Source organism: Micrasema longulum, unplaced genomic scaffold (genome assembly GCF_059751315.1).
Source record: "Micrasema longulum isolate JH-2025_06_02 unplaced genomic scaffold, ASM5975131v1 h1tg001613l, whole genome shotgun sequence".
NCBI classification, from domain to species: domain Eukaryota; kingdom Metazoa; phylum Arthropoda; class Insecta; order Trichoptera; family Brachycentridae; genus Micrasema; species Micrasema longulum.
This window is the reverse complement of record NW_028278794.1, coordinates 278,212-301,573: the sequence shown is the minus strand read 5'-3', so window position 1 is coordinate 301,573 and position 23,362 is coordinate 278,212. Positions and strand designations below refer to the sequence as shown.

Below are 23,362 nucleotides of genomic sequence, written 5' to 3'. Positions count from 1 at the left end.
TAAACAAGTGTATTAAAAAATATATGAAAACAAAATGTTACAAAAATATAAGCATGCATTCTAGATGATTTTGGGAATAAAATGTGAATTTTAAAACAAATTATATAGCTATAAATTTCTACATCACAATAAATATATATTTTTAAAATATCTGATGCAACATAAATAAACAGATTTTCTAAATAACGTAATAAAAAATTTGTTACATAGTGACACCTACATAGGTGCATACAATATTATATACTACAAAACATATTTAAAAAAAATTAAAGCGGCCCCTTTTTTGAGATGGTTTTAATTTTCTAACCATATTTTATCATATTGACGGTCCTTACGTTTGAAATTTAAGACAATATTTTCTGTGTTACACTAAATATGACATAAATGAGTAAGCAAATTCAAGAGAGAAATTTCCAGTTCTTTGGGTTAATCTCCCACTTACATATCAATGATTTTGTTATTCAATCCAATCTCTTTACTTTTACTCTACCAGTATTTCAGAATATTGTCACAAAGCTCAAGATTAAATATGGGTGAAAGATGTTTTTGATAATCAATATTCTCATTTGTGCAAAAGATAGCTGATGCCATATCGATAACATGACCGTTTTGGGCCACTAGGGAGAACACTTGCTCCAACTCGGTCATGTTGAACTCCTGATCAATCCAGAACATTGTGGCTTGGTTTACACAGTCGTTCCATACTTCCGAACTAGGAGGTAACATGTCTAGTATAGATTTTACTACTGCAGTTGCTTTCTCTGATATACTTATACGTGTAGACTCTACTTCTTTATCTGTGCAGGAATCTTCTCCTGTAATATAACTAGACTCCACACACTGGCAGCTCAATATTTCAGATTCAATTTCTTTATAATCGCTATCCAGTAGATTTCTACTTAACTTTTTAATATTATCCAACAAAACTCTTTCTGCTATTGTTTTATTGTTCGAATAATCTTGCAGATCGTGAGAATGTTTGGTAAATAAACCAATATTTTGTTCTGAAAATTGGGTTAATAGTGAATTTAACTGGAGATTGAGTGCTTCAGCATGATCATTCCTTAAACTGGCAAGTTGTGCACGTAGATGGATGTCTACGAGAGGGGTGTCATCATCTACAAATTGATGTAGATGCAGTAGTACATTTTGAGCCCAGTGAGGATTTTCAAAATCTTTTAAAGAATTCAATGGGTTTGATGGTCGATTTGAAATAACATTGATTGTTGTTGAGTAGGCCTGTTCCAGAAAGTTAATGGGGAGATTAAATTGTCTAAATGACCTTTGAGCAGCGGGTCGGGGGTTAGGTAACCTTAAGATTCGTTTGGTATTTCGCATTTTGACAACACGTAAAGCTCCCTTAATAGTTGTATCCTGGAACTAAAGAAAAAAATAAGTACAATGACAAAATTCACACACAATAGTGCTTTAATATTATTCATGATAAATAAAGACAGTTTTAAGTATTGTTTGTTAAATGTTAATCACGTTTGTGTAGTGAAGTATAATAGTGACCGTTGGCATATTTGCACTAACCTGCTGATAGGAATTTCCCGCAATATGAAGTTTTCCCTTTGTGCTCAAGTAAATGGTGAAATCTCCTCCACACGCGACATCCGCTGGGTTGGAAGGGGTATTTTCAACAGGCTTTGGTTCAGTTTTTCGACCAATCAGATCGAGTTTATACTGTTTATATTGTTGGAAGGATGCCTGCCCTGCCGGGACACTAATGGTCACATCTTTAGGAGGGGAACTTTTTTCATCAGTAGGTTTGATGACTGGTAATTCAACAAGAATTGGAATCGGTATTTCTTTCTGATCACCAGTACCTGAAAAAAACATATATTTGTATATTCAACAATGTTTTGAGTATGTCCAAATGCTTGCAGACTGGCTGGATTTTCTCCCTAGGGAGTTGTTCATATTTAAATTTGTTGCAACAGAGGGAAAACATTTTTGAGAGGGGAATATGGGAGTCAGCTCTTTTACTTCAAAAAAGTAACAGATTGAAGAGTTGAGGAAATGTGGATGTTCAAACATAGGCAGAATGGTGAATGTTACACAGTGTGTAAAGTGGCCACTTAAACCAGCCAATGACAGGTCATAAGCCCTGTAAATGCCTAGACTCCTGTTCCGGACGCGCTGAAAACGATAGAAGCCACATTTGATTGTATAATTTGCGAGATTGTTTATTGTTTGTTTATAAATAATATGTAATAGTTTAAGTCCTCGGTATATGTGAAAGCCAAGGGCCGAATCCATAATAAAGGCGATTTGATCCACTTTCGGGTTCGGCCTTGGCTATACCGAGGAAAATACGAGTATAGAATAGGATTTTATTTGGATAATTTTATGTTGAATGTTTATAATTTGTATATGTTAGTTTTTTTTCATATTAGGTTTTTGTAGAATATACCATATATAATATTCATTCCTATGTAGTTCACTAATAATACCAGGTTTGATAATAGTGCATGAAAATTGTGTAAGTATATTTTCAATCTTTATTTATTCTTCAATATTATAAATATATTCCCCTTCCAAAGTTTTCACCATCGGATATAATACACTTATGCCAGCGTTTTTTCCAATCCTCGTGGCCTTCATTTCTGTGAGCAATTCCGTTTTTTAATCAAAAAGGTGTGTTACCAAGTTGTCCATCTAAGTTGAGTCCCCAGACATAAAGCGATCCGTATTGATCTACCAGACAAGAATGATGCCATCCCGCAGACATCTGAAATAAGAATTTATCACAATTAAATTTTACTCAGTTAAGACAAAACTCAAGATGGAATTTATCATGCTAGAACCTCAATTTGTCAAATAAACACATAATTCATAGCCATTATCAGCTTTTTTATGATATTTATTCATATTGGTTTTTTATTTTTTTATTTTTTTATTTATTTTCTTTCTGTTGACGCCCATGGGGCTTTTACATTATACATACTATATAATAAGAAAAAGTTACACATTAAACATAATTGTCATTTTTTCAAATATAATAATTTTAAAAAAATATATATTTTTAAAATTTAAAAATAAAGTTACATAGTTAACATAATACACTATTAAGACATAATACAAACATTATAATATGTTTATAATAAAAGGCATAACAGGATTCAAATAAAACATAATTATTATTTTTTTTTTTTTTTTTTACACCGGTAAACTAAACTTTAAAGTGAAGTTATTTAAAATGTTGAAAACTGAAAGGGGTTTTATAAACTAAAAATATAAAACATAACACGGGCTAACTTTTAAGCATACATAAATACGATCGAAAATTTATTGACTAGACTCCGTCGCGTCGGTCGCCTGTAGTACTTTGGTCTTGAATATGCTCAATGAGTAACGAAATATATCAACATCGCCATATTCATTACCAAGGCGATGGAGTCTAGCTATAGGTGAATTTACATAGTAGTTGTGCCCGCTGGACACCTCGACAAACACCGACTTATTTCGTGTAGGCGGGAAGGTATTTTAATATTAACCAGTCGCGTTAAATCAGGGTGATGTTTTGGTGATCATGGCTCGATATATTAAAATTTTAAACATATTTCATACACGGTTGACAAATTCAAACCTTTTTTAAAAGCAATATTTGCAATCTTGAGAATAACACAACAATATTTCAATTTTATGGTGATTTTCTGTTGGTCGTTAATACGTGTTGAAAATAGAAACAAGTTATGGTAAAATTATTCAATAATTCATTGCATTATCAGCATACACTGCGCAAATATTACGAGTAGCTTTGGTAGCTTTATTTCCTCGATTGAACGCGAACAGAAGGGCCTGTCGAAAATGCTCACTTTCATCTACTTGACATTCCATTTTGAAGGCTCCAGTCGGATCGCAACTGGAATATGCATCGTCAGTCTGAGCCCTTTGTGTAACTGCAACTCTTTTAACTTGGAAAGAGTTCAGTGGAAGTTTTTACGCTACATAAGTTTCAAAAAGGGTAAAGCTGTACATGAAATTTGCTACCAAACTTTGACATCCGAGTTGAGGTTACCATTGCTCTCCAGCAGAAGGATAATTGCTGACCTCACTCTAATGCACAAAGTGATATGCACCCTAATAGATTGCCCGAAATTACTGTCCCTGATAAACTTCCGAGACCACATGACTCCAACACATGTTCCAACGTAGGATCAAACAGGACACACTACAACCACCAATTACCCTTGGCACGCATCCACAGAACTGCTAATAATTATGCGGAGCTGTTGGATTTGCTGAATACCACTCCTGCTGCAATTAAATCAGCTACCCTACCCATTGAATGGCCATTTCCTCAATTCTTCTCTTTTTTGTTTTTCATTTCAATTCTTATTTACTTTCTTTCCTTTTTTGAAAGAAATATTTAGATATTTTGCAATAAAAATGATTTTATTATATGTTATTTGCTATAATTATATACACTTTGTATTTTTAAACTATATATTGTAAGAGCCCTCTGAGCGTTTATAAAATAAATAAACTTTGTTTAAATCGCGCCCGAAGAAAGATTTATTTTTCTTATTGAAGACTAATATTGGTATTAATTTATTTATATAGACATTGCTAGTTTTATTTTTAAAATACATAGTGAAACTAAAAATAAATACTTTTATTTTACTGGTTGGTAGGAAGAACTTGCCATTTGGCAATAATCCTGACAGGAAGCAAATATTATCATACAAAAAGTCAAAATAATAAATAAAATATTTAAGTCAATTAATAAACAATAAAATCACACTGTTTACTTGTAGAGGGTAGTTTGAGAGAACAGTACGCCATAACACTCTATCTTTATTCTTTACCATATCACTTCCTCTACAGATTATCTCAATTTTGTGTAAATTATAAAAACAAAAACATTTTTTTAAAAAAAACACAATTTTGAAGACAAACCTTGAGAATCTTTCCTTTGACTTTTGAAATATCAATTTTGGTGGGATAGAGGTGTGGGTTGTCCTCTGCAACAATGGGAGAAGGAGGAGCCTCTGCCCCTTCAGTTCCTGTCTCCTTAGTTCCCCCGGTAACCTTGGACCGGCGAGCCCCGACACGGAGACTTTGGGGACTTGAACCCCATATCCACAATTCTGCTGTTTCAGTGAGCGCCAACTATTATAGTAATAAGCAATGATAATGGGAACAAACGTAACAATTCCTTTGTTTACATAATTTTTTGGTAATAGATTTACTAGGAACAGTCGGCCTCGTGGTGTAGTGGATAGCGCGTTTTCCTATCACGCGAGAGGTCTCGGGTTCGATTCCCAACAAAGTTGTCATGAAATATTTATCTAAAAAGATTTTTTTACATTTAAAATATTTCATGGTCCCCTGGACTGGCACTTGAAGTGTAAGACTGATCATCTTACCAGCATGTAACACAAAAAAGATCAAGATATGCTGCTATTGGTGTACCAATGCAGTGCCCTATGCACCATTAGGTGTGGAAAGGGAATGATGATGTACAAACTGTTTTAAGACAGACATTTAATCGTAACAATATTTTTTATAGGCACAATAAGCACAAAAATAAATAACACACAAAACATTTGAAACCATCATATCAATTAAAAAAATATATAAACATTTTAGAGTTTGATGGTTAGTTATTGTGGTCTCTACGATGAGCATTTACAAAAAAAAAAAATTAAATAAAAAAATTGTAAGATATCTTTTATTTTAGTTTGGGTACATTGATGTTAACCTAGTTGGACCGAAGGGAGGGATTCGAATACCCCATAGACCGATTTTAATTCGAAAACTCGAGTATTATTAAAGGTATTTGCCCTATATTTTTTTGTAATTGTCAAAATAACAGAAAGAAGCATTTTCCTGTTATTTTTTTAAAATTTTCATTGTTTAATATTAAAACAAAAAAAAGACGTAAATAACACAAGGGTCGATTTCACTTTATGTACATTAGCATTCGGCAAACTAACAGAAATTAATAAAATACACAATTGAGTCATATATGTGTACGTGAAAACATGAATAAATTATTGCACGATCATAAACACTTCCAACCTTTTATTCTCCTGAGGTTATATACAAGCAGGCGCTGGGGTTGTTTGGTCCCCCCGTTCGGCTCATGTGTAATTTTCGGATGCTTAATGAGGAAAAGGTTAATAGGACATATGGAATGTTTTTTTAATGACCCAAGCAAAATATAAAATACAACCATTCAATTCTGTACAAGTTTTTTGGAATAATTATTTTTGGTGGCATTTTGCAATTATCTGTGTAGTAAATCAGACAGATATTAAAAAATATATAAAACTGAATACTTGAATCTTGTGTTTTCGGATTTCTCTTACTAATAAACTGGACGGTAAAATATGAATGAAGATAACATACTGTATGGAAATATCCTACTGCTATCTGTGTCACAATGCTGTTGATTCCGAGGTTGATTTCATATGGGAAGTTACATTTGTGGCGGTCAGAATGACCAATTTGTCCAAAGGCGCCGCTACCACATAAGAATACTTTACCAGATTTGGTCAGAATGGCTGTGTGACAAGCACCGCACCCCACAAATTTAATCTGAAAGACAAAGTTTTCAACAATGTTTTCATTTTGTCCAAATGTTTGTCTTTTGCATTTGGACATACTCAAAACATTGTTGAATTAACTAACTGGTATGGGAAGAAGTATAAAAATTGGGAAATTGACGTTGCCTGGTAGGTGAATTGGTCGGATGACCGGATGAATCTCACCCACATGATAAAGGTTTCAGCTCTTTTACTTCACAAAAGTCAACAGATGGAAGAGTTGAGGAAATGTGGATGTTTAAACATAGGCAGAATGGTGAATGTTACACAGTGTGTAAAGTGGCTACTTAAACCAGCTAATGACAAGTCGTAAGCCCTGTGAATGCCTTCCAAATTCCCTGTTTAAAAATGTTTTCCTTCTCTGTTGCAACAAATTTGGAGAAAGTTATCATTTCAAAATTACTCAAAGTTCAAAATAAGTTTACTGGAACTTTTGATTCTGAAGTAACACAAGTATAAAAGTAATAATACCTATGTATGTATATTATTTTTCTAATATAGCAAAGTACAGTAACACATAAAGAATTACGGATAATTAAAAAAGAACCATTTTTGTAAAATTTGCCTCAAAAGCACTGTACAATTAAATAAATAAAGCACTGTTCTAAATTAATAATAATTTGTATAAATATGTTACCTTTTCAGGATGCAATGTAGTAACTTTCATTGGTATGAATTGATTAAATATTGATCCATGAGCTAACTGACCATGTACCCCCCATCTGGAAATGAAAACAAAGTTCATTCAGACCTCACAGTAAGATTACACCACTGGCTAATATAGTCGCTCATACGGACAAAAACCATTCAATGATTATCAACCACGAAGTTAGCTACAGTTTACAGCAATACATTAGGCCGTAGGTTCTCAAGTCGAGAATTACTAGCGCAAGCCGAAACCGTCGGTTACATGTTTGTTTTTTTTTCACTACAACAGGCTAGGAGGCCCAATTACAGTGGTGAATTACATCACACAACACCCAGGCTTGAGAAAAATCACATTTAATAATCAATAAAAATCGATATAATAATAACAGAAAATCGGACTCTCCAAACCTGCGAAATTAAAAATTCCCGTTATTATCTCAACACACCTCGTACGAGGGCGGATTGAAAATGAAGCTACCTAAGTAGGAAAAAAAACTTCTTTTTTTTTCAAAAACCATTTATTTCTCAACATAGACTCCTTTTACTTCGACACACTTAGTAAGATGATATTCCAACTTTTTTATACCATCTGAATAATACGATTTCGGGAACCTCTCAAAATACGCGTTAGTTTTGATAATCACTTCTTCGTTTGAGCTGAATCTTTTTCCTGCTAGCCATTTTTTCAAGTTTGGAAACAGGAAAAAGTCACTAGGAGCTAAATCTGGGCTATAAGGTGGATGATCAACCAATTTGAAGTGTATTTCACGTAATTTTAGCATCGTATCTATTGCTGTGTGAACCGTGCGTTGTCTTGAAGAAAGAGCACTTTTTTCTTCTTTACATGTGGTCGTTTTTCCTTGATTGCATCATTCAATTGATCCAATAATGCACGATAATATTGTCCTGTGATTGAGGATCCTTTTTCAAGATAATCGATGAGCAATATTCCAAGTGCATCCCAAAATACAGTGGCCATAACCTTGCCAGCCGATTTCACTGCCTTTGCCTTCTTCGGAGCACTTCCACCAGCTTTCACCCATTGTTTCGATTGATTTTTGGTTTCAGGTGTATAGTGGTGCACTCACGTCAACAACAGTTATTAATCGACGCCAAAAATCAACAGGATTACGCTTTATCCGATAGTAAAAAAAAGATAAATAAATAATAATAATAGTATTTTCATAGAATATAGCAATATTATTAATGATATACGAGTATGTTAAGTGGTATACAATATAGGATAAGCGTTAGATCTAAGATAAAAGTACGCTTTATAATATATATTATTTGTTGTAAGTTAATAGATATATTTAAAATAAGGTAGATTTTAGTAATTTCCAGTGTATAAATACAAAACTTAATCTGAAAGTGATTTTAATAATAAGGATAATTTTTGGTAAGAGTGACTGAATTTGCTGGTAAAGTGACTTTTAACTTGAATGCAATTTTCGCAAGACAAAACCATATTTTATTCAATTCGTTTTCGTGAGAAATAATGATCGCTTTTGAGTGAGGTTATTTTCTTAGGAGAATTCTTCATTTGCTTTTATATTTGGCAGTTCCATATGCTTGTATATGAATATATATTAGTACAGAGAGTAAATAAATAATAATTTAATTTATTTTTCACTATAATTACGAGTTTGAATTCTAGATAAATGGAATATAGAAGAAAATAGAGCTTTAACAGAATTTTATTTGTGCTTTGAATACTTACCCCCAAGTGAATAATGATCCTTCATCGGTAATACAAGCTGAGTGATACTGTCCTGCTGATACTTGGGTCACTACTTCATTGGCCCAAGAGAAGTTATTATTTTTCAGTTGTGTGTTAGGTCCCATAGTCCCAATTAAGATAAAAGTATCAACACAGCAAGTGATGTCTTTACCAACTCCCAACTGTCCATAGTGATTATCGCCCAGAGAATAAACCTACAAAGGAAAATGTAAGTATTGACTCATCTAATTCTCCATTGTTTATACATCGCAAAGACTATTTTTAAACTGTTAATTACCAAAAACTTGCACAACGATGATCAAATCCAAAGATACAAATGTATTGTAACAATAACTAATCAAAGATACACTGAACCAAGTTTTGTTTTCTTCAACACCATAAACAGTGTTTTAACATATTATTTTTATTGGATAAACATTAAGTAAGTTATTTGTTGATAGTTACCCCGTTTTCAGTGACCAAGAGTGTGTGATGTCTTCCACAAGCCACATCAATTGCTTTCCCCAAAATATCCAGATCGATATTCATAAATCCTACAGCTCCTTCTGTGTTCTTCACGCAAGCCTTCCCTTTGTAGGTGAGACCCCAGTGAGAGTGGCCGCAGGACAAGCTGATAGGACAGGATTTGAACTTGTCACAGCTACTTTCTGCACTTGCACATATGCTAGTCTTGGCCAACAAGGGCCGGGGTACGGGAGGAGATAAGCGAGAGTTTAATGTTGAAATTATTCCGAAGTATGTTCTGATGACTCTGCGCATTCCACTTGACTGAAATCAACAAATTGGGCTATTTTATTATACAATTTGACTATAAATATTCAATTGAATACCGTCGAGAGAAAGGTGCAAAGTACCAAAAATGAAAAATCACATTTTTTGTGTGGAATAGGTGTTAAATACCATCGTGTATTGATGATCAAAAGAGTTGTGCGCTACAAAGCATAAAAAGTCATTTTATGTCTGTCAGTACTTGGCTGGTTCATTGCTACATAGCAATTTCTTACAACCAAAATAATGAATCGTTTTCTACTTTATTTCTGCTTTAACTAGAAATTGGCAGTGACACAATTGAAGGGCATCTATGACAAGATGTATGAATGGAAGACACATATGGCGGTCCATCCACTATACCTACTTCTACAGTGAAATGGCGTGATGGTTTTGTTTGCGTTTTGTCAGTAAAAGTCTTTGCACATGCGTAAGAGTGATTTCAATGAACTTTTTCACATACGAGTGTATACTATATAAGTTTAACTAATACACCACTCCGACACTATTTAAATTTACTTTGACTTATTCAGAAATTTCATCCAATCATTTCAAGGCCATATTTTTTTCCAGTCCATAGAGGACGACCCCACCAGATTAAAGAGATTTGCAAAAAAAGCTATTCCTTCCAGGTAATAAAACCAATAAAGGATTACAGATGGTAGCCAAATCAAATATGATAAAGTTACTTACATGTGGATTCGGTTGAGATGTAGCCAGGGCATTAAATATGACGTGGAAGCAATCTTGTAAAGGATTCATCCAAATACATAATTCCTGATAAGATATTTCATTCATATTAATTACCAAGTAATCATAAAATAAATTGGAGAAAAAAATAAACAATCAAATTTTAAAAACAATAAAATATCTTACCTTTAAAAGAAAATTATCATACACTTCACAGTACTGCTCTATGTGTTTAAGTAAAGGAATAGCAGTTTCAGTGACTATAAAGGGAGCAAACTCCTTCTTCAAAATAGAAGACCATAATCCACGACAAGGGGAAACAAATCGGTACACGAGAGCCTGGAAGGATAGCCATAACATTCCCTTGGTGACGGATATTGTGGAGATGGCCTTCCACAATCCCAAGTCGGCACACAGGGTGAGACATTCTGACACCGAGAAATAAGGATTAGACTGAATAAAATTTATTCTGAAAGAGAAAAAAAATCTGTTTAAATTTGGAGTAATCTTTTTTTATACATCATCATCATACTCCTGTCCGCACCCGATGGTGCACTAATTGTGGCATATATTGATCATTTGTTACATGAAGGTAAAATGATCAGCCTTACGCTTCAGGTGCCAGTCCAGGAGCATGAAATATTTCAGTGTAGAACCACCTTTTTTATCATGTCGACCTTCCCAAGTCGAACCCAGGACCTCAGAAAAGGTAAGCGAATGTGTCAACCACTACACTACGAGGCGGACTTATCTCCACTTGATTTCCTTATTCAGGATTTTTACCGGAGAGTATAGCCATCAGTGGAAAGCACCCGTTTAAGATTCTGGTTCTATTTCACACACAGAACTGTATTCTTAATCCGCCTGGACACATTTTTATAATACAGTCGAACTTGGATATAATGAACACGGAAATAGTGAGATCTCGGATGTAACGAGGAAACATTCATCGACATTTTAGTTTATGATTTCTCCATACCTACATTTATTTACTTTGTAACGAGCTACTTCTTGCACATATCGAACAAAAATATTGTCAACAGTTGAGCAAAAACTCTTAAATCGTTGAAAAACATAATTAATAAATAAGAACCTGAGTAATAAAATCTAAATGGGTGGCTTGGGCGGCTAACTTTACGTTTTTGACACTTTATTAGTGTTTAAGTTACCTAATTGGTGTTTTTGCAGGCAATATTTAAAAAAAAAACACTCACACATGGTTAAAATTGTGTGCAAAAAATGCAAGCTTTGTGAACCCAGTAGGTACCAGCTCTGCACCACATTATAATTTATAACTTCTTTTGTGTTATGAATGACATTCTTATTTCGGGAGTTTTGGGAGACTCGGCCTTCCAGTAGAAATGTATACGTTCGGCCGAGACACCATTAATTTTAAGTTTATGACTCCTATAGTGATAAGTGACAGTTGTGGATTTTAGTGTTAAGGTACTTTGTGAATGTTTATGCTGTAAGTCTTCAGGAATAATCTATTTATGTAATTTATATTAATTTATTATAGTTCATGTGTAAAATTAAGTATTTAGGTAGTATAGTGTGAGGGGTAGAATAATTAATATTAAGTAGGCAGGTAGAACGAGAGGATGCCTTTGATGAACTTTGATAAGGCTCGTAACCCGTCAAGTCGCTCCTCCCGTGGGAGCGCACCGAAGAGGAAAACGCAAGAATGCAGAATTGTGACATGGAATATAAGGGGACGCATGGGTGAAAAAAAGGAAGAAATGGGTGATGTGATGAAGATTAGATATATTATGTATAACGGAATGTTGGAAAAAGGGAAGCAGTTCGATGGAACACAGTGACGCCCTGGTTTTCTGGTCGGGGGGTCAGGGTATTGCCGCATTTCTGTCGCCCAGAATGATAGAGTGTATGAAAGAGTATGTTTTTATAAGTTCTAGACTTATGTTTGTCAGATTCAAGATTGGATTGACAGGAATTATTTTAATAATAGGATTTGTTCCTGTGAATTCCGGCTGCGAATCTGTGAAGGATAAGTTTTGGACAAGTGTGGTGAATGTAATGAATGGAAAAAAAAGATAATGAGAGAGTAATACTTGCGGGACATTTAAATGGGTGGGTGGGAACTCGGAGAGACGGGATGGAGTCAGCCCTAGGCATATTCGGGGATGGAAGGCAGAATGATAATGGAAGAAATAAATGAAGATGCCAAATATATGAAGAATGGAAAAGAGCAAGGTTTTGATAATGTTGCTACAGAGTTTTTAAAGGCGAGTGGTAAAATCATTTTTGTATGGCTGAACAAGATTTTAAACCGATGTTTAGAGGAAGAATACACTCCTCCAGACTGGAGAAGGGCTGTCGTTATACCTCTATACAAGGGAAAAGGTTCAAGGGTGGAATGCGGAAATTATAGAGCAATCGACCTTTTGAGCGCTGTTGGCGAAATGTATAAAAGAATACAGATTGAGAGAGTAGGGAAAGTTATTAAGGATAGAGTGTGGGATATTTACAGCGGTTTTATGAATGGAAGAGGATGTATGGATCAAATATTTGCTTTACGAAACATGACAGAAAAATTTCTTGTTACAAACCAAAAGCTTTTCTGTGCATTTATCGATCTGCAAAAAGCGTTTGATAGAGTTGAGAGAAAAATTATGGAAGGTGTTTTAGAGTATGGAGTGAGCGGAAATCTGACATGAGCTATTGCTTCTCTGTACAAAGACAGCACAGCATGTGTTAGGGTAAATGAATCATACACATCGTGGTTTGACATTCATAAAGGAGTCAAGCAGGAATGTGTGATGTCACCATGGCGGTTCAACGCGTATATCGATAACTGCATGAAGGAACTGAAAGGCTTAAGAAAGGGAGCGAAAATGGGTGATTTAAATGTCAATTGTCTTTTGTATGCTGATGATGCCATGCTTCTTGCTAACAACAAAGAGAAACTGCAATTCTTGGTAACAAAGGTCTACGATGTATGCAAGGGAAGCGATTTGCTGATGAATGTCTATAAATCGAATGTGATGATTTTTGAAAGAAATGAAAGTATGACTAAATGTTAAATCACTGTAAATGGAGTTATACTAAAACGGCCAACTGTGAAACTGGCGTCGCGGGTTTGATTCCCCCCAGTTGTAAGAAAAAAATCCAAGAAAGATTTTTTCTCAATTGGTCTGGGTGTTGTAGTGTATTTTTCATTGCCTCCTTCCATATCCCCTCTATCCCACTTGCTGACAAGCCGCAAAATAGAGGCTTAGCGAGATATTACTTTAAAAAAAAAAGTAGAGGAATTTGTGTATCTAGGAAGTATGTTTACTAGGGATGGAATGACTGAGAAACATATTAAAAGGAGGGTGAGTGCCGGGAACAGAGTGAACAGCGCACTTAAATCAACCTTGGCAAATAGATGTTTGTCGCAAGAGGCAAAATTAGCAGTTCCCAATGGAGTCCTGGTCCCGACCCTGACGTATGGGAGCGAAGCATAGACTTGGAAAAACAGGGATGAATGATCTCTCAGGCGAATGTGTAGCAAAACTATGTACGATAGATGCACAAATGTTGAGATCCATACATTATGTAAGGCTGAGATAAGCATTATCAACAAAATCAAGAAAGGAGCTCTGCGCTGGTTTGGACATGTAGAGCAAATGGACAGCGAAAGAACGACTATGAATATGTACAATGCGAATGTTGATGGATGCAGAAATAGAGAAAGACCGAGAAAAATATGGCATGACCAAATCCAACAAATACTTGAAGATGGACTTGTCAAATGTCGGAATAATCGGCGCGAGTGCATAAGAAGATGTATGAATGTAGAGGAACCGAGATCTGTATGCAAAGATAGAGTGATGTGGCATTCAAACCTCTCTGCCTGCCCTTACGCAGAAAACGGCATGATGGTTTGTTGCTGTTGTTGCATTTTTTTACTAATTCGTTGATGTGATTATGCCATTTCATATTCTGATCTATTATTACACCAAGGTACTTAATTTCTTTTTTAGGATTTTATATTAAACACAATTCATGACAAGGATTTTTATTGTGTTTGTTATCGCGGATAGTTATTTTTATATTGGGTGCTATTTAAAAAAATATATTGTGAATGAAACATAGTATTTTTTTCTGAGTTTAATGAGAGTGAATTACTGTTGAACCAAGTTTTTAAAATTAGCGTATCATTATTTTCAAATTCGACTGCTGAATTTTAGTCATGTTTATTTACAATTGTATGTATGTTACCTGATAATTTTAAATCTGTTTATTGTTCTACTCCGAATGAAGAGGTGCATCTAAATAAACAAAGCACGTCGCAAGACTCGCAAAATATTTCAATAGATTATTTCAGCGAAACTGATCTCTTCAAATCTATAAGTTCTTTAAAGAACACTTGTTTACTTGGTCCCGATTTTGTTCCAAATGCTGTGCTGAAGGGTTGTGTACACATTTTAAAAAAACCACTAACTGTTATTTTCAATCTGTCCTTAAAAACAGGTGTCTTTCCGGAGACCTCCAAATGGAAGATCTCCAAAATTTCTCCAGTGTTTAAAAAAGGAAATAAAACATGTATCGAAAACTATAGACCGGTGGTAATTTTATCTGCTTCTGCAAAGGCATTTGAATGGTTGATATATCATTTTGTCAATCCCCAATTAGAACCGTTCATATCAAACGAACAACATGGATTTCGGTCTGGGCGTTCAACCATTACGAATTTTATCAATAAGTCACTCGACAAAGGTGCTCAAGTAGACTGTTCGTACAACGATTTTTCCAAAGCGTTTGATAAGGTAGATCACCAACTTTTGCTTCTGAAACTTCAGAGGATTGGCTTTAGTGACATTCTTCTGAAGCTATTCACAAATTATCTTACAGATCGTAAGCAATATGTGTCATATGGACTGTATCAATCTGAAACATTTAATACCTCTTCAGGAGTTCCTCAAAGATCTAATTTGGGACCAATGTTATTTATAATCTTTATAAATGATATTGGTAAAGTCACAAAATTTTGTAATTTTCTCTTATTCGCTGACGACCTAAAAATTTTTTGTGAAATACCGACTTCTTCAGATTGTATTAAACTTCAGTGTAACATTCAAAATATAATTCAATGGAGCAAACAAAACAAATTATTCTTCAATTTTTCCAAATGTTTTGTAATGGCATACACAAGAGCATCCAAAACAATATACTATCGTTATCTCATGGACGGAGTGAGGCTTGAAAGGGCTTCAACGTCCAGAGATCTCGGGGTGTTGTTTGATGCTCAGTTATCTTTTAATCTTCATATAGTTAATCTATGTAATGACTCCCTTAAAATGCTTGGTTTTGTTCTTAGAAATGCCAAGATCTTTTCTAACACTCAGATTATGAGGGCATTGTTTAATTCCTTGGTAAGAAGTCGTTTGGAGTTTAGTTCCATTATTTGGTCGTTTCCATTAGTTACTCTTTAATGGTGGAGAGAGTGCAGAAAAAAATTCTGCGCTATCTGTACCTAAAAGAGTGTGGATATTATCCTTGGCTCTTCACAACCGACTTTTTACTGGGGATGCTAGGCTATCAGTCATTATGGAGGAGGGACGTTCATTTGGGTGTTCACTTTTTCCAGGTGATTGGTGGTCGCATACATAACTCAGAAATTTTGATGGATGTAGGTCTGTTCGTACCTGATAACTATCTTCGACAAAGACAGCATCAATTGTTTTACCTACCACGATGCAGAACCAGCCTGCCAATGGTTATGCCGGTTGGTAGAGCAATCTTGCTACTTAATCGCATCGCCTCGGATGTCCACATATTTCACGACAGTGGGCCTTCCCTTAGGAAAGCACTTTCTAACTTTTCATTTTTCTTTTAACATTTTGTTATATTATTTTAATAACATAACTATCTACTGTAATTTGTGATCTATTATGGTATTTAGAATGAATTGGGTCTTTTTTTTGTAATGTTCTAAATATCTGAATAAATAAATGAAATGTATGTCAATATATATTATACAGATAATAAAGTAAATTCTAAGAATTCCCTTAAGTTTTAGATAAATATAATATATAACCAATAAATAGATATTAAAATTTAAGTTGTCAGCATTTTATTTTGATAAATCCAAAAATATTATTTAATTACCTCATCTGTTTTGATAAAATATAAAGATATTTATTTAGAACTATTTACATATCACTATCAGTTTCTTACAATTCATAAATTAAATTTAAATAGGTACTCACAAATTTGATTCATCCAGATTGTTTACTATTGTATTGAGTACATGTGATATAAAGCAAATATTGCCAGTAGATGATGATTGTGGTATAAAACCAGATGTCAAAATATCATTATACAATCCTAAAGCACCGAAACGATTCAATGGTTCATCTGGACTCACCTAGAATTTAAAAAAAAAATGGTTGACACAATAAGAACAAAAAATAATTCATGTATTTTGTGTGCGTTCAAATTTTATTTTTAAAATACATCCGTTATTTATTACCCCCTATTATTGTTTAAGGGAGGGTCCGATGTCTTGCAGGGTACCCGCTGGCACAGCACGGGTTTAAACTGTGCAACTCGGTTATAAGCTTAGACTATACCCTGTCTGCATAATCTATAAGTGCGAAAGCACTACAATCAATGATATGAATCATACACGTATTATTGTTCAATTTAACAAGCACCATCTAAACTTTATTTTTTTTTCTCAAAACCTTAGAGGATAAAACACGAGAGTCCACTTTTTGCCGATTTGAAGTTAAAAATGCAAAAAATATCGCAATAAGGTATTTTATACGCAAATAAAACGCCGGAGCCCACTTTCATCATAAAAATGCATTTTTAACTGAAATAAAAATCTGAAGTACACTTTGTTTTAATGCAAAAAACATCAGTAGTACCATATATGCTATAATAATATTAGTTATTAAATAATATAATTTAATTTAATAGCTATTATTATCAAAATAATATTTATTTTACATTGAAAGTTCTTTATAGATTGAAATTGCACAATCACAAAATCTTGTTTCCTTAACATTTCGTTCAATGTGACTCCCGTGGTTTATCCTTAAAAACACAGTTATATCCGTAACTACTTATTGTTAAACAAAACAGTTGATAACATAATATTACCAAAACATAAAAATAATTTATTACCAAAGATAAAATAATTTTTACAATATCCAAAAGTGTGATTGACGCAAGAGTTAAAGATGATAGCACATTTTCTTACTTTCGCTAGCCTGTAGAGAGGCAGCGCTCGGGGAAGGAAGCCCCTAGCCAGTAAGAGATCAGCAGCAGCCAGAAGTAGGGATTGCAGACAGACCTTGAGAGCTGCTGCAGTGCGCTCTACTCCTCTTCGCCCACTAACCAATTGAGTGACCAGCCATTCACACGGATCACACCTTCAATCATCATAATAATATGACATAAAGATATTTCATTCAACAATATTTTGTAGGTATGTCTAAGATAATTGTCTAAATGCCAGGTCAATGGCAGGTCATATGCCGTAAATGCCTAAACTTCCATGACCCTTCTCAATAATGTTTTCCCTCTCTGTTGCAATAAATTTCAATATATCATTCAATTTTTATATATAATTACTCATTGAAAATTATTTCTCCCTAAAGGATAATTAAAACATTCCCATTCGATAATCTGATATTGAAATACTAATGCAACAGAGAAGGCTCATTGCATCACTATCCAAACATACTACAACCGGAACATTCTCTCCGATCTTTATATATTATATACATAACTTAAAAAAGTTTTTCTTTGAAGTAAATTTAGAAGTTCATTATCTTTTGAAGTAAACAAATAAATAACTATTGTAAGCAAGGTAAAAAATAATGAAACTCCCATACATAAAAACTTTTTTAAATCACTATGTAGGTACCCGAGTTAAATTATAAGAGAAGAATAAATAATAAAATACTATTTTGGCGCAAACCTTGTGGTCAAAAGGTAGATTTTCTTATTGGTCGCAACTAGACAGGAGTCCAATCCAAATCTAGGCAGGTCTAGTTTTTCTATCTCTGTAGTATCGGACCACTTGCCAGTGTACGGAGGCATCGTGCAAGAGTTGCTGACTCCCCACGCACCCACCACATTCTCGCCATCATCCAAGTCATCTTCCCAAATCAATGTGTGAACATTGGACTCCTGAAATATCAGAATTTTACCAAAAAAACCTTATCACATTTGGTTATGTGCAAAATTTACTGGCATATGAATCATAAGACAGTAATCCTGTCTTCATGCAACAAATTATTGAGATACACTGTGATTGATGTTCATTCATTCAGTGCCCTACACTCCATAAGTTCCCGGGGAGGGTAGGGGGGGAGGAGAAGGAAGAATTTTGCAATTTTATTTTATCATAATATCATACAATATTACTTTCAATCAAGTATCAAAATAATAATCAACTCTTTATTGCACAAGTTAAGTTCAAATTTGAAAATACGAAAAATACAGTAAAATAAAAAAGGTCAAAGGGCACATAAAACATATTTTATAAAATACCTGTTGCGTCGCGAGAGCACTGCTGTGAATCTGGATCACTGTTAACCCGAAGCAAAATATAATTCTTTGCTGCCAGAGAATATTCTGAATATCTGAAGGTAAACCTTCCAACTTATATGTGAACACTGGTTTATGGTCTTCAATATCAAGTTGCAGCTGCAAGAAGGAATAATGGTCAATTACTGTTCCTAAATATTAAACTTATGTGGTAAATAGATAAAATGAGAAGTGAGGAAATATACAGACGGTAAATGTTCCATGCACTGAGTTAAGAAGAGATATAAAATGTCTCCCATCAGCACTCTGTGGACCCAACATCCATTGAGACATGTTGATTCCGCTGTATGATGCACTCAGTTCTTCCTTTTCTTGACACTTGGAATAGTTGGCATCTTGGAAATGTTCCAGAGATATGGGTGTTGGGTTATACCTGCTGACTGGAGTAGACAACTTGTTCGGAACATCTATCAATTTTAAAAAATATAATATTTTATTAAAATAATAAAACTTGTGGTAATGCAAAATGAATATAATTATATTACCTGATACAGAATTTGATTTCGTTTGGAAAAAAGACATTTTATCAGAACTGAGTTCTTTTATAGAATTGATAAAGCCATCCAGTTTTTTATTGATCTCTTTTGACTTTCGTTGTTCTTTCTTCCCCTGAACCCAATTGTACTGAGATTGTCTTTGTTCGAGAGTGAGTTTCCATTGGCGATTTTTGTTACTTGTGATCTATGTTCAAAAGGTAAAGCAAATACTTAAGGCCAATAATAATATATTCCTTGTGTGGTATGCTTTTTGAAAAACAAAAATAATATGATGTATTTCAAGAAATTAGTATTGAGGCAATTTACAGTTACCAACCTCAATTTCAACACACAGAACTTTACATGAATATTTTTAGAAAAACACACAGTCATTCATATTTAATATTAATACATGATTTTAAAAAAATATAAACAAGACAAATTAAATTTTCAAAAATTAAGTAAAGAATGTGTGAGTTAGAATAATTGAAATGTTTGCATAAAATATTAGCTAGATTATTATTGTTTAGGTGAAATTTTTCCGCATGCATGCGCCAACTCCACCTTAAAATGATGTGTTACCAAAGTTTTAATATTTTGACACATCCTGTCTTTTTTTTTAAATCTGAGAACTTATTAAAAATGATAGACACATCCATCATCAAAAATAATAAATATACTGTGAGAAAAAGCCCATTGTCACATTTATTGTAATACATACATAATTTCTGAATATGCATTCCATTCTGTTCAGACAAAAACATTGTGTAAAAATTGTAAAAATCAATTGATTACACACATAAAAAAATATGTGAGTTGTATTATTTATAAGTTTGAATTTTCAAAAAACACCACTGGGAAATCCATTGTGTGTAATGGAGGTTATCAATGTTAAATTGGGCATACCAACAATGTGATATTCTCCAGTGAGTCATCAACGAAAATAGTCAGTTTTTGGACTCCGCCAACGATGCATGTTTTACCAATTATTTCTAGGTTTTCCAAAGAAAAGAATATTAAATCACCAGCCTGAAAGATAAAATTTAAACATTACTTTTATATTCATATATTTTTTTTTAATGTTTATTTATTAAGGAAAAACAACAGTTGTTATATAAGAATACAAAATATAAAAAATAGTACATACATCCAGTTAAAGTTTTTCACTTATAAGCAATAAATAAAGTGTACCTGTTATAAATTAATAATCGGTAAACTTAATTTAATGCTTAGTTCTATGTACTATGTTATGATTAAATAAATAAACACATAAAATATTTAAATAAATAAATAAGGCCACTAAGGAACAACATAATTATTTTTTATTGATTCAGAACAAATAATTATAAAAAACAACCAAATATTTTTTTTTCAATTACAACGGTAATTTAAAAATATTTAAAGTTTATATTGAACTTTTCAGAACAGATTAAAAGTTGAGAGCTAAAACATTATTATTTACTAAATAATATCCATGGCGTCATTGAAGCTAATTCAAGATTGCATTTTCCAAACTTAGTTCACCAAATACGGCATATATGAGGGCAATAAGAAGTACTCACAAATGAGGAATTGTACGCCATTTTAAAACACGAAGTTAAGTGAAATTAAAATACCTTATAAAAAAACAAAAAAATAATATTCAGAAATTATACTACTGTCTTAATTTTTAGCTTGTTTAGTGAGTATGTAATTAAGCAGAAAGTTTCTATCTATTTATACAAACAATAAATCACTTAAAAATATTATCAAAAAAAAATATTTTGAATTACTTCGGGTGGTTTTTTCAAAATTAAAAAAAAAATGGTGATAGTATAGAATTAAGAATAGTCCAGAAGGAGCGTAGAATCATATTTGAATACATTAGACTGTGCCCAATAATCCCCCCACTATGCCACATTTTCGTCATGCGCATTCGTGATGTCGCCGCGTAATGTTGCACGATGGGAAAAAAAAAATCATAACACAAATGTAAGGAAAAAAAAAAGCTATCAGTTAATTTCTCTAAAATTTTATTGTGCACGCGGAAATATTGATTGACCCAACAGAGTAGATAAGTAAAGGGTCATTTAATAAGAGTAATTGAATTAATGAGCTTTGAACTTAAAATATAAAACAAATTTTATTTTACATAAAACAGATATTTTTATATCATGTTAAATAATATTTGATGTTTTGAAGATAATGTCAGTCAAATGTCCACCGCAGAGTTGTTTAATCCGAGGTCCAATTTTCATTATTTCTCTTATTAGATGATCAAAGTAGGGTAAAAAAATTTACTACCCCGGCAACACTAACGAAATTTCCATTTTGTTTCTTCGACAATCTGGCAGATGGAAAAATAATTCAATTTTTAAGTAATGTATTTGCTACTTAAATATTTGTTTGCTAAAGGCGGCCTCCGTGGTGTAGTGGTCAAGACGCTTGACTCACAGACGGAAGGTTCCGGGTTCGATTCCCGGTGAGAACACAAAAATTAAAATGTGATTTTTCTCAAAGCCTGGGTGTTCTGTGATGTAATTCACCGCTGTAATTGGGCCTCCTGGCCTGTTGTGGTGCAAAAATTAAAAAAAAAAAAAAAAAAAAAAAAATACACATGAAATGTGATACCATCCTGTTTCTTTAAGATCCTAGCAGTATTTCTACACTTTAAAAGCACACAACACGGCATAGTTGAATTCAAATCAGGAGTTGCGTACTGAGCGACGTCTACAAATAAATTAATGGGTCAAAACGTAAACCTGCTCATTTATGAGTAGTTTAATTGCCTTCTGTTTGATGTGAGCATGCGGTTTCTGGACTATTCTTAATTCTATAGGTGATAGGTATTAAATGTGATAAAACATTTATTTTTCAGCAAAAATATTTAGTAAATTTTCATTGTAATTTAATATTTAAATAAAATATAAAAGTACTAGATTGAACATTGGAACATCAGAAACATTTTCAATGATTGAAAAAAGTAAGTAAAATAAATAAATATTACTCAAATTGATTACAAAAATGCAAATTTTAACTTACTTTATCTCCAATAATGGCAATCTGTTGGGAGTCTTTAGTTTGCCACCAAACTATGGAAGATGGGTTTTTTGCATGGTTTGGATTCAATGTCACCGTTGTTATTTTATCAGTAGGCCACTTGAGATCATGTTTTACATCAGGTTGTAACAATGGAAGAACTGGAACAATTTGCAAGGTAGTGTTTGACAACACCAGAAGCCATGTTCCCGAGGGATCAAAGCACAAATCAATGACTGATGTCTTGTTCGAATCCCATGGAATTTCTTTTGACAATTTCTTCGCATCAGCGTCCATAAGAAAGAAATAGAAAGAACGGTCTGAAACGCTAGCAAACACTTTTCTACGGCCATTCTCACAAAATGTACATTTCTTTGAATTGAATTCAAATAATGTTTGCAGTTTAAAGAGCCGAGAATCATTGAAAAATACGTCATCTTCGACATTAGCTTCATTATTTTGTTCACTCATTTTGACTTCTATTAAAGCTTGTTCTACTTCTGATTTATCACACTACAAGCATATCATGTTTATAAATAGTAGCTTACGGGTCACTTCGAATATTTTAAAAATATATGCAGCTGAAATTTTGTTAATCGAAAAGTTATTTTTATTTATCGGATGATATTCTTTTTGGGTTCACATAATGCAATAAATAGTAGCAACAACCAAAATGGTATGACAGATGATTTACTCTAAGATTAGAGTATAATTATAGCTGCTCACATCATATTGAATAAAAAATATCAGAACCAAACCCATGAAAAACTGAACATGAAGTTATATTTTTCCACTAAATCCAAAATGTCAAAAAACTAAGATCTGACAAGTGAGAAGTGAGCGGCCTCGGAAGAGGGGAGTCTGAGGGGAACCATAACGTCACAAGTAGGGATGTA

General features: G+C 33.4%; 1 protein-coding gene across 1 annotated transcript; it reads right to left on the bottom strand.

The window, feature by feature from the left end:
- Positions 1–338: 338 nt before the first annotated feature.
- On the bottom strand, positions 339–23,304 carry LOC148274629 (uncharacterized). Its single transcript, XM_088236879.1, has 18 exons — positions 22,470–23,304; positions 20,355–20,477; positions 19,458–19,653; positions 19,162–19,379; positions 18,916–19,071; positions 18,341–18,552; positions 17,618–17,789; positions 16,620–16,777; positions 10,591–10,873; positions 10,408–10,491; positions 9,391–9,714; positions 8,926–9,140; positions 7,195–7,279; positions 6,361–6,549; positions 4,906–5,118; positions 2,650–2,734; positions 1,537–1,829; positions 339–1,380 (listed from the first exon to the last, which is right to left on the bottom strand). The coding sequence occupies exons 1-18, from the start codon at positions 22,935–22,937 to the stop codon at positions 487–489; spliced, it is 4,368 nt and encodes a 1,455-aa protein (XP_088093005.1). The 5' UTR covers positions 22,938–23,304; the 3' UTR covers positions 339–486.
- Positions 23,305–23,362: the final 58 nt, after the last annotated feature.

Excerpts from the sequence above, each read along its gene's own strand:
- LOC148274629 (XM_088236879.1), bottom strand. The coding sequence starts at position 22,937 with ATGAGTGAACAAAATAATGAAGCTAATGTCGAAGATGACGTATTTTTC. Across the intron at positions 19,072-19,161 it reads CAGTGCATGGAACATTTACC|CTGCAACTTGATATTGAAGA; the intron begins GTCTGTATATTT and ends TCCTTCTTGCAG. Across the intron at positions 16,778-17,617 it reads CTCTCTACAGGCTAGCGAAA|GTGAGTCCAGATGAACCATT; the intron begins GTAAGAAAATGT and ends TTTAAATTCTAG.